This window comes from Lucilia sericata, unplaced genomic scaffold (genome assembly GCF_015586225.1).
Source record: "Lucilia sericata isolate MDLA Ls3-8-SP2 unplaced genomic scaffold, ASM1558622v1 Contig002759F_arrow, whole genome shotgun sequence".
NCBI classification, from domain to species: Eukaryota; Metazoa; Arthropoda; class Insecta; order Diptera; family Calliphoridae; genus Lucilia; species Lucilia sericata.
In genome coordinates, this window is record NW_023996472.1 from 7,591 (window position 1) to 24,302 (window position 16,712).

The 16,712-nt window shown below is 28.2% G+C and overlaps 2 protein-coding genes and 1 long non-coding RNA gene across 3 annotated transcripts; 1 reads left to right on the forward strand and 2 right to left on the reverse strand.

Annotated features, from left to right (window-relative positions):
• The first annotated feature begins 7,168 nt into the window (after positions 1–7,168).
• LOC119614283 lies at positions 7,169–8,933 on the forward strand. Its single transcript, XR_005232317.1, has 3 exons — positions 7,169–8,314; positions 8,379–8,790; positions 8,865–8,933. It is a non-coding gene; the product is annotated as an uncharacterized LOC119614283 (long non-coding RNA).
• A 3,639-nt stretch (positions 8,934–12,572) lies between these two features.
• LOC119614284 (uncharacterized protein K02A2.6-like) lies at positions 12,573–14,405 on the reverse strand. Its single transcript, XM_037970423.1, has one exon. It carries the CDS (start codon positions 14,403–14,405, stop codon positions 12,573–12,575), a length of 1,833 nt encoding a protein of 610 aa, XP_037826351.1.
• Positions 14,406–15,958: 1,553 nt separating this feature from the next.
• On the reverse strand, positions 15,959–16,375 carry LOC119614285. The gene has a single exon (XM_037970425.1). It carries the CDS (start codon positions 16,373–16,375, stop codon positions 15,959–15,961), a length of 417 nt encoding a protein of 138 aa, XP_037826353.1.
• Positions 16,376–16,712: the final 337 nt, after the last annotated feature.

A 16,712-nucleotide genomic window follows, 5' to 3' on the forward strand; every position in this document is an offset into this window, starting at 1 on the left:
TATATACATATTTACACGAGATTGATGATTGAAAACATTTTGCTTAAAATAATTTACATTACAAAGGTTCTGTAAATAGTGTTATAAACAAAACAAAAGAAAATAACTACATACCGATCATAAATTTTTATACATATTTTAATGTTTACTATAATTTTCCTTAAATAATAATAGATAAGAATAATTCTCAGAATAGGAATGACCGTTTTAACTAGGAAATTTTCAGACAGTTATAGAAATCATTAGGACATTTCATTGCTACTATTTGATGGCAATTGATATTGTTTAAAGTGTTCATGTTAGTACATATTTTCCAATAAATAGATGATACTACAATAAGTTAGATGGATAATTTCTTTGCCCAAATAATTGCAAGTTTTGGTAATAAAAAAAAAAAAATGCTAATAACATAAGTTGGCAATATTTACTATGACATTTCACATAACAGAGTTGTTATCAATTATAGTTTGCTATTAATAACTCCTTTTCCGGTTTGCTGTGATCGAGTCAACATCATTACGCATAATTGCAAGATAGTGAGAACAAATAATTTTTTTTTAAGAAAGTGGAGTTATTGTTCTAAGTGAAATTCAAATCCAGAAAAATCTTATTTCGACGACCACTAACTTAATCGATCAAAAGTTATCTTAATTATCGTCAAAATCTATTAAGGAAAAATTATTGGCGATTAAATCGTCGGATAAAAGTTCTTCATTATATTGATAATTACTCATTTCGATATAAAAAAAAAAAAAAAAATCCGGATAGATCGAAATCATCCCTTTTTGTTCTTAGTTTTTACAAGGATTGAAAAATATTTTTTCCTGGTGGTGGACTCAAATAAGGGGCCACCACTGTTCTTTTTAATCACGCTATATCTTTGCATATACATACATACGCCTGTTAAGCTTTTGCTCACATTAACAGCAGGTTGCGATCAACATATATATATATGTATATTGATATGTGTATCAAATTACCATAAATTCCTAAAAAATTCTTAAGAAAAGGGGAGAGAAGAAACATTTAACAACTGCTCCAGATCATTTAATTTTTCACCCCGAAGAGATTAACATTCTTATACGAGTATTATATGCATAATATCTATTATTATATCAGAACTTGGAGACATGTGTATAAAAATCAATTGCAAATGAAAAATTTATATGAAGGCAAAATTAAAATTATATTTTCTAATAACGAAATCTAAAAAAAATAACATAAATAAACTTCTCCAAACCCCTAATTATATTGCTCCTGGCGAGAAATTGCGGAAAAGTAACATTGGGAATCTCGAGCTATTGGCATGGTGTTTGAAAATACTTTTGTAACTATAGTGTTAATTGAATAAAAAAAAAAAGAACACTCAAAAATACATTTTCAACGTGGAAATTAGTTAAAAAAAAAAAAAATTTATAAAAAAAAAAAAAAATCTTAAAATTATATAAATACCTAAATACTTAAAAGTTTTAATAAGTGCTAAAAATTTAAAAAAAAGCTACAATTATTCTATAATCTTTAAAATTTAAATTAAAATACAAAATTAACTAATTTAATTGGCATAAATCTAATAAATTTTTTTTAAACAGCTAAAATAACGTTAACTATAAATATCGCACATGAAAATATATTTTTGAGTCGTTTATGTAATATTAAATAATTTTAAAATATTTTTAATTTTTTATATAGCTTAAGTATTACAAAATAATTATCTGCAGTGAATACCCTTAATAATTCAAGCGTGTAACTCTTTTTGCACATTCCTACATACATACATATTTATTCTCCAGTACAAGCAGTTGCAGAGGCCTCTACAAACGCTATATATGTACATAATAATAATTGGGTGAGTGTGAGCAAAATTTTAATTTATTATCTTGTTTATGTATGTACGTATGTTCAGCAAATACTGTTAATAAAACAACACTCAATTTAAAAATAGAGATCAATGTTAATTATCACTGAAACTTTAAACATTGAAACATTCTCTTAAATTGACTGCAGTTTTGTTAGCCTGCAATTTGAATTAATGCAGAAATTTTATTGTTAAATATACAAAGACTTAAAAGTTAAAGAAATCCTTATGATTCTTAACTTTTAAGTTCAGATAATATTTAAGTTGTTTACATCCCAATACTAAAACAAGTGTAGTTTAATTTTTTTTCGCAAATATATTCACATACTTGGTGATTACTATATTTTGCTTTGGTAAATTTTGCAGCAAGTTAAAAGAATCAAAACTCTATACACTTTTTTTGGTATTTTTTTTTTAATCATTTACTTGTTTTTAAGAACAGTTTTTTTTTTCATTTTTTTTTCCAAAGGCACAGTTAGTAAATAGATGTTTTAAGAATTGTCCAATAGGAAACATCTCATATATAAGTTTCTTTTTCTAAAATTGTATAACTTGTCTATATACTTTCGTAATTAAGAATTTTTGTATAACATAAATAAGGCCGTAATGTAAGATAGTTTTAAGAATTTCGTCGGGTTTTTTTTCAACTCCTGAATAGATTTTTTCTCAATAATAAAATGAATTATATTATGTATCACTAATACATTTTAGTTTTTCTTACTGATATGTGATGTGGATGTATAGGTGAATTGAAAGTGGGATCTTAGGATATTATTTAGCGCTACTAAGATCATAGGCAGGGAGGGTTTTGAGGCGCGTCTCTACCAAACAACATCTTGGAGAGATCTAGTTAAGTTTTTTTTTAAGTTTCGATTGATGTGTTTGCTTTAAATTTTCCGTTAATTTTGATCTAAATAAGGGGTTTACATTCTATCTTTTTTTGTTATGATCAATTCCTATCCATTTAGGTTATTTAGGAGTCTATAACAACATTTATGTAGCAAAGTTAGTTATTGACAAGTGAGATTTCAAGGACAAGAATCCCACCCCACCCGACTGATCGCTAGCATTAGCAATGGCTCCTATAGTCCTGTTATCTTGACAAAGAGCAAAATTCGTCAATAACATTTACCATCTCATTGTGATGCCGTAATAATTTATGGTAGTTTCTGCTTTAGTCCTAACCAGACACACTCACAAGAACGTTTGTTCATTACAAGATAAGACCTATCGGTTCAGTAGTTTTCTGTAAGTCTCGAATGAAAATTTTCTAAAACAATTATTAAGAAAAATGTGAGCATAAAAAGAATCGTGACGTCAAATCATTATTTTATATAGGCTCTTGTTCTACTTTAGAATAGAACTATTAGTGTTCGAAATTTTATGTAAATCGGTTCAGTAGTTTGTCCGTGAAAGCGTAACAAACAGACATTCTCTTTCATATAATTATAGGATAAGATATAGGTAAGGATAGTTTTATAAAAATCGGGCGTAGAAAGGGCGTGGCATCGGATCAAGTTCTTATATATAGCTTATAGTTCTCTCCAAGCTTATACCTATCGGTATAAGCAAAATTTCAGGTTAATCGGTTTAGAAGTTTTTCATATTGTGATTGTAAAATTGGTGTAATAATAGTTTTACAAAAAGTGAGCGTAAAAAGGGGCATGGCATCCGATCAAGATCGTATATAGCCGATTGTTCCTTTTGGGGTTAGACCTATTAGCTGTCCAAATTTCATGTAAATCGGTTCAGCAGTTTTGCCGTGAAAGCGTAACAAACGAACAAACAGTCTGTTATATATATATAGGATTGGTGTAACAATAGTTTCACAAAAAGTGGGCGTAAAAACGGGGGTGGCATCCGATCAAGATCTTATATAGCCAATTGTTCCTTTTGGGGTTAGACCTATTAGCGGTCCAAATTTCATGTAAATCGGTTCAGTAGTTTTGCCGTGAAAGCGTAACAAACAAACACACAAACAAACAGTCTGTTTTATATATATACTAGCTATACCCAGTGTGCTTTGCTACCCTAAAATCATTATCAATAAAAAATCTTCTTAATAATTTTGAAGATTCTAACTGTAATGTTTTCCAGAGATACATTTTTTCCGAACGTTAATTAATATTTTAATGTAATCGATGACAAATTAAAAAAAAATCTAATATTTTCCCAGATATACGAAATTTTGTATTTAATTCATATAGGGGGTGCCAAGACTACATTGAAAGTCCGCCCGTTATTCTCTAAATGTTCACATTAATGTCAAAGTTCTTCAATTAATATTTGAAGATTGTAGCTCTAATAGTTTCTCAGATATAATAATTTTCCTATTTAATTTATATGGGGGCTCCAAGTTCCCCATGACGAATGTTCGCTCTTTTTTCTCCAAAATGTTCAGATGAATATTTAAGTACTTAGTGCAAAATTTGAAGAATTTAGTTCTATTAGTTTCCCAGATAAACCAATTTTTGTATTTTATTAACATGGGAGGTGCTGCTCCCCTCATGGGTAGTCCGCCAATTTATTTCCCAAAATGTTTACATGGATGTTAAAGTTACTCGTGGAAATTTTTAATATTTTTACTATAATAGTTTCCAAGATAAACGAATTTTTTTATATAATTTATATGGGAGGTGCCACGCCCCCTAATGCTAATCCGCCCACTTTTTGTCTTAAATAATTATATTGATACTAAATTTGATCCGACAAAATTTGAAGACTCTAACTATTATATTATCTCAGATATACTAATTTAATATATTCTTAATATGGGCGTGGCACGTCGCCCACATTAAATTTCAACATAAAAAGTAGCCTATAGTTCCTTCCAGACATACAGGAAGAAACTGTGAAAATTTCAGGAAAATCGATCCAGCCGTTTAGCAGTCTATAAAGCACAAACAAACAAACAAACATACATACATACAAACACACTTTCATTTTTATATATATAGATATAGGAGGTACTGCTCCCCTCATGGGTAGTCCGCCAATTTATTTCCCAAAATGTTTACATGGATGTTAATGTTACTCGTGGATATTTTTAATATTCTAACTATAATAATTTCCAAAATAAACGAATTTTTGTATTTAATTTATATGGCATCGATTAATCGAAAATTCAACCCTGTTTAGTAATAAGCGTGGGTGTTTTACACTACAAAAAAATAGCGTGGGTTGTTCTACACTACAAAAAGCTAGTAGCATGATGTTTTATATTGGCAGCCGTGATAAAAACATCAAAAGTAAACCAAAGTAACCGAAGTGTTGTGAACTGCGTAAAAAGTGTGAGTTTTTAAACAAGTATATAAAAAAAGAAGTGTGTTAAAGCCAATTGCGGTTTTAATTAAAAAGGCAATAAAAAATAATTATGCCTAGCCACGTCTGGCACTATTTTAAAAAAGTTTGTGCGGGGAAAAAGACTAGGTGCTGCGTATGCAAAAAGGAATTGGCCTTTTGCGGAAGCACATCTAGCCTATCAATACACCTCCAGAGGTCCCATAAAATTGTGACAAATAAAGGAAAGCCCCAATCTGAAGAAGACTTAAATGAAATAAATATATCGGATGAGGAGTCCAACCAAAATGAGGTAAGTGGAAAATACTGAAACATTGATTTTACGAAAAATATTTTTTTTTAAATATATTTTTTTCGAAAAAATATCACTTTTACGTAAAATATTGATTCTACGAGATATATAATTTTACGAAAAATATAATTTTTACGAAAAGTATAATTTTTAAGAAAACATAATTTTTACAAAAATATAATTTTTAAAAAAAATATATTTTTTTTTTTCAAAAAAATAACATTATTTTAAAAAATATCACTTTTACGAAAAAATAACATTATTTTAAAAAATATCACTTTTACGAAAAAATATATTTTTTAAGAAAAATATATAATTTTTACGAAAAACATAATTTTTATAAAAAATATTGATTCTACGAGAAATATAATTTTTACGAAAAATATTGATTCTACGAGAAATATCATTTTTACGAAAATATTGACTCTACAAGAAATCCAATTTTACGAAAAACAGAATTTTTTCGAAAAACATCACTTTTAGGAAAAAATTGATTCTACGAAAAATATAATTTTTACGAAAATCACAATTTTTTCGAAAACTATCATTTTTAGGAAAAATATTGATTTAACGAGAAATATAATTTTACGAAAAACATCATTTTCACGAAAAATATTGATTCTACGAAAACTATAATTTTTTCGAAAAATATCATTTTTACGAAAATCAAAATTTTTTCGAAAAATATTGATTCTACGAAAAATATCATTTTTACGAAAATCAAAATTTTTTCGAAAAATATTGATTATACGAAAAATAGAATTTTTACGAAAAACACAATTTTTACGAAAACTATCATTTTTTCGAAAAATATTGATTCTACGAGAAATATAATTTTTACGAAAATCACAATTTTTTCGAAAACTATCATTTTTTTCGAAAAATATTGATTCTACGAGAAATATCATTTTTACGAAAAACATCATTTTCACGAAAAATATTGATTCTACGAAAAATATAATTTTTACGAAAGACACAATTTTTACGAAAACTATCATTTTTTCGAAAAGTATTGATTCTACGAGAAATATAATTTTTTCGAAAATCACAATTTTTTTCGAAAACTATAATTTTTTCGAAAAATATTAATTCTACGAGAAATATCATTTTTACGAAAAACACAATTTTTACGAAAAATATGATTTTTTCGAAAAATATTGATTCTACGAGAAATTCATTTTTACGAAAATCACAATTTTTTCGAAAACTATAATTTTTTCGAAAAATATTGATTCTACGAAAAATATAATTTTTACGAAAAACACGATTTTTACGAAAACTATAATTTTTTCGAAAAATATTGATTCTACGAGAAATATAATTTTTACGAAAATCACAATTTTTTTCGAAAACTATAATTTTTTCGAAAAATATTGATTCAACGAGAAATTCATTTTTACGAAAATCACAATTTTTTCGAAAACTATAATTTTTTCGAAAAATATTGATTCTACGAAAAATATCATTTTTACGAAAATCACAATTTTTTCGAAAACTATCATTTTTTCGAAAAATATTGATTCTACGAGAAATATCATTTTTACGAAAAACACAATTTTTACGAAAAATATGATTTTTTCGAAAAATATCATTTATTCGAAAAGTATAATTTTTATATAATTTTTTACAAAAAATATTGTTTTACGAAATTTTGCAAAGTTATTCAGCCCTTTTACAAAGCTCCTTGCCTCAAAACCAGGGAAAACATGATGCAATCGAAATATCAGAAACTCAAAAGTGAAGTTTTTGATCAATTAGGTGCTGCAAAAAATATCGTTCTTACAACCGATTTGTATAGCTCTCTATTTAAATTGTTAATTAAGATGTAATAAATTCAGGTATTGAATTAAAATCTGTGGATATTGGGGCGAGGCATATTGTTGGCAAATAACTATCTCTAATTTAGAATTTGCCATAAATGAAATATGTAAGTCATGGAACATCAAGCAAGATAATGTGGCGGCTGTAGTAACGGATAATGGTCCAAATATTGTAGGGGCATGTCGTTCCGTTTTTGGAGCAGACAAGCATAAACGTTGCTCAACCTAGTGGCTATAAAATCAATCGATTTTTATACGCCAAACATAGAGGCTGAATTGCCGGTTATGGAAAATTCTGATGAAGATGAAATAAGTGATGAAACTGGGCATTCACAATTAAAATCAATTATAAATAAAATTAAAAAAATTGTTTGCTTTTTCAAGAAAAGCGAGGCAGCAAGCACATACTTGAATGACCTTCAAAAAGAAAGTGGCAAGCAACCAAAAAGGCTTATCCAGGAAATTAAAACACGCTGGAACTCGTTGTATGAGATGGTGGAACGGTATTTGGAGTCCGAAAACTAATTTCTGAAAAAACATGCAAGCCACCTAACGATATATCGCTGGACGAAATAGATAGTTTAGTTGAAATAAAGGAACTTTTAAAACCTTTATTTCTCGTAACAAAAGAATTATGTTCTGAAAAAAACGTAACAGCGAGCAAAGTAATTCCTTTACTTAAATTGCTGAAAAACGTAAGTTTATTGCATCAATGATCATATTTTTCAAAATTCTATTTATAAATCATATATTAATAATCATTTTTCAGAGGTTTATTTCTTAATATATTCTAATTTTTAGTAATATAAACTTTTAACAAATTAAAAAACTCATAAAAATATTAATTTTCTTAACAGAATATTGAAAATATATTGCCAATAGGGGCAGCATTTGACTTGCGAAGAAAACTTCTACTCAATCTTAATGATAGATTTTCAAAAGTTGAGGAGCACCCAATACTTAGCGTTCCCACTTTGTTGGATCCTCGTTATAAAAAAATTCACTTTCACCAAGAAAGTAATGTTGAAGCGGCGATTGGTAGAATAGGTAGGTTACTTTTAAAATATAAAACACATACTTATTTTTAACTCTGTTTTCTTTTATTTACTAGCAAAATATTTAGAAAAAATCAATCAAACTTCAAATGATGACCATCCTCCCCCTCTCCCAAAAGATCACGTGATTCTAATTGTTTATGGCAAATACACGACGATCTAGTGGATTCTCAAAATGAGACGATAATTGTGAATGAGGATAATGGTATTCCTTTTGAATTGGCGCAATATTTAAAACGCCCAGTATGCCCTAGACATACTAATCCAATCGAAGAGTGGGAACAGTACAAACAAGTTTACCCAAACTTGTACAGCTACATCAGCTACATCAGTCCCGTGCGAAAGATTGTTTTCGAAAGCTGGGTTAATTATAACCCAGCGAAGAAACAGACTGTCCTCAGAAAATCTGGATCAACAATTATTTTTACAAAATATATCGGAAGAAGACTGGTTTAAGAAATAGAAAAGGTAATTCCTAAATGTTAAAAAATATATAAAAATTTTGGAAAACGCTTAATAAATTTATTTCTGGTTTATTGTAGGATTTTTATATGTTATTAGCCATTGATACGGGGATAAAAGTATAATCAAACAAAAAACACAAAGTATAAACAAAAAATATATTTTTTAATTAAGTAAATATGTATTTAATTATTTTTTTTTAAATATTACAAAAAAAAACTTTTTTAATAAAAAACATAAAATACATAAACGAAAGTACAAACAAACAAGAAGTATAAACAAAAAAAATGGTTATTTTAAGAAATCAAAAATATTGAATTAAACTAAAGTACAAACAAAAACACAAAAAGTACAAATAAAAAACAATTTTTAACTAAAAAATGGAAAAAATTAAAATATTCAAATTTGTAAAATATTGTATAAATCAAATTACAAAAAAAATAATAATTTTCTAAAATAAAAAATGTAAATATTTAAAAAAAAACATAAAACACATAAACAAAAGTACAAACAAACTAAAAGTATAAACAAAAAAATTGTTTTTTTTTTAATTAAGTACAAACAAAAACACCAAAAATACAAACAAAAAAACATTTTTAACTAAAAAATGGAGAAAATAATATATTCAAAATTGTTAAACATTGTAATAAACAAATTACAAACAAAAACAAAATTTTTTTAATAAAAAATTCAAATATGTATTAAAAAAAATAATACATAAACCAAAGTACAAAAAAACTAAAAGTAAAAACAAAAAAAAAAAAAAAAAAAACAATTTTTTAATTAAAAAAGTTAATAACTTTAATAAATTAAAATATAATGAAATTAACCAAAGTACACACAAAATCATTAAAAAAATGCAAACAAAAACAATACTTTTTAAATGAAAAATGTAAATATTTAAAAAACTAATATGTATATAAACTTTATCAAAATTATATATTTATATAAACTTTATATATTATTTTTTTTTAATATTTACATTTTTCATTTAAAAAATATTGTTTTTGTTTGTATTTTTTAATGATTTTGTGTGTACTTCGGTTAATTTCGGTTAAACAAAAAAATTGTTTTTGTTTTTTTTTAATTAAGTACAAACAAAAACACCAAAAATACAAGCAAAAAAACATTTTTAACTAAAAAATGGAGAAAATAATATATTCAAAATTGTTAAACATTGTAATAAACAAATTACAAACAAAAACAATATTTTTTAAATAAAAAATTAAAATACGTATTAAAAAAAATAATACATAAACCAAAGTACAAAAAAACTAAAAGTATAAACAAAAAAAAAAACTATTTTTAATTAAAAAAGTAAATAACTTTAATAAATTAAAATATAATGAAATTAACCAAAGTGCACACAAAATCATTTAAAAATGCAAACAAAAACAATACTATTTAAATGAAAAATTTAAATATTTAAAAAACTAATATGTATATAAACTTTATCAAAATTATATATTTATATAAACTTAAAAAATATTGTTTTTGTTTGTATTTTTTAATGATTTTGTGTGTACTTCGGTTAATTTCATTATATTTTAATTTATTAAAATTATTTCATTATATTTTAATTTATTAAAATTATTTACATTTTTTAATTAAAAAAATTGCTTTTTTTGTTTATATTTTAAAAAATCAATAAAAATCAATTATATAATCAAACTAAATAACGATTTGAGGTTTTAATTGGAAAATAAAATTGAATTGCATTTTTTTAACTTTTCACTTTTACTTTTAAATAAAAAATAACTTAAAATTATTTTTTGTAAATATTTGATTTTTAATAATAATTTAAATTTTTTATTTTTTTGTAATAAATGTTTTCTTCATGATAATAAAAAATTAATTTAATAAAAAATTTTCTTTTAAAAATATAAACTATATATTAATGTGTTTTTAATTAAAAAAGAAGAAAATCAATCTAAGTTGATTTAAAAAAATTATTAAAATAAAAATACCGTAATCGACTAAAAATCGATTATTCGGTTCGATTAATCGACTAAAAATCCAACTCGAAAATAGTTGATCGGCATAATCGTTAATCGATTATCAGCTTTTCATACCATTCACTAATACATACATACATACATACATACATACATACATACATAAATACATACATACATACATACATACATACATACATACATACATACATACATACATACATACATACATACATACATACATACATACATACATACATACATACATACATACATACATACATACATTACATACATACATACATACATACATACATACATACATACATACATACATACATACATACATACATACATACATACATACATACATACATACATACATACATACATACATACATACTACATACATACATACATACATACATACATACATACTACATACATACATACATACATACATACATACATACATACATACATACATACATACATACATACATACATACATACATACATACATACATACATACATACATACATACACACTTTCATTTTATATATGTTAATGTAAAATTAATGCATTAAGTTCAAAAATATTTAATGTTAATGCAAATTTAATGCATTAAATGTACCCATGTTAATGTTAATGCAATAAACTTTCATTAACATTTATTTTTTTTTAATGTTGAAAAAATTGTTAATGCATTAACATATTTAATGCACTTATCCCAGGTCTGTCTAATAGTTTGTGTTGCTAGTCCGCCAATTTATTACCCAAATATTCACATTTATGCCAAAGTTATTCGTGCAAAATTTGAGTATTTCAGCTCTAATAGTTTCTGAGATATACAAAGTTTTGCATTTAATTCATATGGGAGGTACCAAGCCCCCCTAAAGAATGTCCGCCCGTTTTTCCCCCACATGTTTACATGGATTTTAAAGTTCTTCCTGCAAAATTTGAAAATTCTAGCTCTAATTGTTTCTCAGATAAACTAATTTTTTTATTTAATTCATATGGGAGGTGCCTCGCCCCCTATTGCTAGTCCGCCTATTTTTTGTCCTAAATATTCAAGTTGTTAATAAAGTAGCTCCGAAAAATTTGAGAACTCTAACTGTTATATTTTCTCAGATATACTAATTTATGATTTAATTATATGGGAGGTGTCACGCCCACTATAGATAGGCCGCCCATTTTTTCCACATATGTTCATATGGATGTCAAAGTTGTCCATACAAAATCTGAGGACTCTAGCTCAGATATGCCACTGAGATATGCAACTTTTAATTATTATTTAGGATGTAGGCGTGGCACCTCGCCCACTTAAAATTTCTAAATAAAAGGTAGCCTATAGTTCCTTCCAGACATACAGGAAGGCACTGCGAAAATTTCAAGAAAATCGGTCAAGCAGTTTAGCCGTCTATAGACTTCAAACAAACAAACAAACCCACAAACAAATAAACACTCATTCATTTTTATATATATTATGATGTATCGTGTTTAGCAGTTGAATTATAAGTGACTTTTTATTAATTCATTTTAAGATTACATTCGCTTAAGAACTAGATTAACAGATGATATAACTTGCATCATATGTTGAGGGTTTTGTAAGGTAAGTCACACCTAGATGGCGCAATACCACAACTCCCTTCCGAGGTTTATTAATACTATAACATAAGTAATAATAATAGTTAAGAAATTCATTAAATTTTGATCTTACGTACTAAAAATGTAAATGTAACTTATTGTAATTATTCTCTTTTTTACTGTTACATATATAGAAAGCTAGAATAATTTTTTTATATATATATAAATTTTCATCATATACCTGGTTATTCTTTGTAATTAGGACGTTTCAAACGCCTTAAATTTCGACAAATACTCTCTTTATGCCTCGGAGTAACGTTCTGCTCTCCGCTAACCTCCCCAGAAGCTGATTTATCAGGATCTGATGCCTTTTTATCAGTGGAAGTACTAGAAGCTCCTTGTCCGTTAACCTCAGCATTGTCATATTTATTCTGTGTGCCACTAATCATTTGATATGCGTGTCTTTTAATTATTCTGTTATTTCGAGTTAAAATGCAATGATAAGATTGCGGACCTAGACGTTCTTTTACTGTAGCTTCTTGCCATGAAGCTTTGTTTGGATTCGAATAATCTTTATGATTCTTGATGTTTGACCATTGACTCTCAACAATTTTGTTTTTTACTAAAGGTGGACTAAGCATACTAAAGCGGGTCTTTACCTCCTTGCCTAACAATAATTTAGCCGGAGTCTCACCGGTAGTACAATGTTTCGTTGTTCTATAATCAAACAAAAATGTGTTCATTATTTCATCTATATTTTCACCTTCACTTTTCACCAAAAGACTTTCTTTAAAAGTTTTAACACAATTTTCGGCTTGACCATTGGAAGCCGGATGGCCCGGAGCCGTCAAAATATGTTTGATATTATTCGCCTTCATAAAAACCTGAAACTCTTCCGCAGTAAACTGTCGGCCGTTATCACTTACTAAAATATCAGCTAAACCAAACCTTCCAAAGACTTCACGCAATTTACTGATAGTAAAACTTGATGTTATACTTTTTGTTTTAAATATTTCGACCCATTTTGAGTACGAATCAATAATTAAAAGAAAATGGAAATCCTTAATAGGACCCGCAAAATCAATATGTAGCCGAGACCAAGGAGAATCCGTAGGCCTCCACGGCATTAATGGACTTTTCTCAGGACTTGGTTGGCTCATCTTACATGGAATACAATTAGAAATGTATTTTTCTATATCGTGGTCTATTTCAGGCCACCATACATACGACCGAGCTAGAGATTTGGTTTTCACAATCCCAAAATGCGAATAATGCAATTGTCGCAAAACTTTATCACGTAACTTTAGTGGAACCACCACTCTGAAACCCCATAAAATACAATCGTATTCTACCGAAAGCTCATCTTTACGATTAATGAAAGGGACAAATTCTTCACCAATCAATGACATAATTTTCCCGAACTGGATGGCTTCTTTGACTTTAGATAAGGTAGGATCGCGCCTAGTTTCCCTAGCCATAATCTTAAAATTTAAATTTAACTTATTATCGCCACTAATATAGTTAATAAAACCAAAGTCTTCACTACCCTCTTCAACTTCACGTTGAGGAAACCGAGACAGATTATCTGCAGAATTTTCAGTACCTTTAACATAACGCATGGTGTAATTAAAACCGGATAAAATAAAAGCCCATCTTTGGATCCAAGCTGCCACCATCACTGGCAAACCTTTATTTTCTCCAAAAATGGCTAAAAGTTGTTTGTGATCTGACTCTAAAGTAAAATGAACACCGAGCAAATACTGTCTAAGCTTTGTTACACTAAACACAATAGCTAACGCCTCCTTTTGTATAGTGCTATAATTTATTTCGGTTTTTGTTAGCGCACGAGAAACAAATGCTATGGGCTTCTTTGACCCATCTGCTCCAATGTGGGATAAAATTCCAGCTACTGCGCAATTGGAAGCGTCGGTTGAAAGTAATATAGGCAATTTGGGGTTAAAATGAACCAATATTTTATCCGAAGTTACCTCCCTTTTTAAAATTTCAAATGCCTTTTGACAAGATTTCGACCATTTGAATTCTACATCTTTTCTTAAAAGTTCATAAAGAGGTGACATCTTATTGGCAAAATTATAAATAAATTTTGAATAATAATTCAGCACCCCCACAAACGCTTTAACCTCCGATACATTTTTAGGGACTGGCGCATACAGTACTGATGAAATACGATCTTTATTAATACTTAAACCGAAACGGTCAATGTTGAAGCCTTAATATGATACCTTATCTTTGAAAAATGCACATTTGTCACTATTAAGTCTCAAACCAACTGACGATAGTTTACTTAATACCAACTCAATAGTTTTAACATGGTCCTCAAAATTACGACCGGTGATGATAATATCATCCAAATAGTTAACTACGTTTGGAATGCCACGTAAAATATTCTCAGTTGTTTTCTGAAAAATAGCCGCTTTGGGTTTAATCCCAAATGGCAAGCGAGTCATTTTGAATATACCCAAATGGGTACTCCAAGCGCACAACAACTGAGAATCTTCATATAAAGCCAATTGATTATAAGCGTTTGAAAGATCTAATTTCGTGAAAAGCTCTCCACGAAGAGAAGCAAACAACTCGTCAATCAACGGAAGAGGATATTTAACATCTTCTAAATACTTGTTAATGGTAGACTTATAGTCCCCACAAATACGGATCTGACCATTTGGTTTAATAATGGGTACCAGAGGTGTGCCCAACTCTGAATTATCTACGTGTACCAATACACCTTTTCCAACTAAGCCTTGCAATTGTATTTCGATTTTTGAACGCCACCCAAACGGAACCGGTCTAGGTTTACAAAAAATAGGTTTAACGTTTCCCATTAAATTTAACTTTACTGTGCCACCAGTATATAAACCTAACTCTTCTTTGAAAACATTTTGAAACCGTTTTTTTATACTTAGTACACACTCATTTATGTCCGTTATTAAATTGACATTTGAGAGGGCGATATCAAACATCGACATAAAATCACGTCCTAAAATAGGTGGGCTACGTGTGTGTGTAATAACAAAACTTAAATTTTTAACTTGGCCACGAAATTTTACCATTGCTAAAAACTCACCAATAACATCTATGACATCTCCACCGTAAGCACACAATTTCTTACCGCATGGCTTTAATTTCTGTTCCTTAAAAAATTTATGAAAAATTTCACTGGATATCAACGAACAAGCAGCCCCAGTATCCAAAACAAAATTGATCATTACTTTATTTACTTCAATTGATACTTGAAATGGAGCAGAACATTGATCCGTTACACTATAAATAGAAAAAGCATTATCGTCATCAACATTATTATTTTCAAAAATATTTTTGTTATGAAACTCATTATTTGATACTTGAAGTACATTTATTTTGTTAGAGCTACAAACACTTACTAAATTGTTGCACTTATGACAAATACTGTTTTTATATTTGCATTTGTCGCTAGCGTGATTCTTCCATCCGCAATGAATACACTTCTTCTTTTTCTTCTTATTGCCGTTATTCTCATGCACATTAAACTGTTTGTTGTATTTACTGCTACCAGCCGCTTCTTCTTTATTCTTGTTGGTGTTATACTTTTTGCTTCCCCGTTCAGTATTTGTATTATTCTTTTGTATTTGTATTATTCGAATTTACACTCCATTGCCAATTTTTTAAGACGTGCATACCACACTGCTACTGATTCATCACTCTTCTTTTTGGCGTCAAAAAAATTTCTACGCTCTCGAAAAATGATCACTGGGGGTGAATAATATTGATTTAACATGCCACATAATTCATTATACTTCTTCTTGGCAGGTAAATCAGGGAAACACAGTTCCCTTAACAAACCATATGCCTCAAGACCGACCGCCTTCAACAACGTTGACGTTTTTATGCGGTCTTCTTCTATTGCTGCTTCCACAAAATGAGAATCCAACACCTCTTGCCAATGAGACCACCGATCCACACCCGTCCGGAATTCCCTTATACCAGTTGCCAAAGATGTTGCAAAAAGACTCCCGTTGTGAGCTATTGTTGTATCACTTGGTCCAGGCATTATGCCAATTTGAAATATAAACCCACTAAAATTCCACGATTTTTTTATGCAGAAAATCTGCTTATTTATATAATATTTATTATATAAAAACTACCTTATATACAAAAGGTATTCGCAGCTAGAAAAATTAACGGTTTCTATTTATTTGCTATACACACTGTTGGATTTTTTTATCAGAGCTCGTCGCCACTATGATGTATCGTGTTTAGCAGTTGAATTATAAGTGACTTTTTATTAATTCATTTTAAGTTTACATTCGCTTAAGAACTAGATTAACAGATGATATAACTTGCATCATATGTTGAGGGTTTTGTAAGGTAAGTCACACCTAGATGGC

What these genes read in the sequence shown, in the direction of transcription:
- LOC119614285 (XM_037970425.1), bottom strand. Translation starts at nt 16,375, where the DNA reads ATGCCTGGACCAAGTGATACAACAATAGCTCACAACGGGAGTCTTTTT.
- LOC119614284 (XM_037970423.1), bottom strand. Translation starts at nt 14,405, where the DNA reads ATGTCACCTCTTTATGAACTTTTAAGAAAAGATGTAGAATTCAAATGG.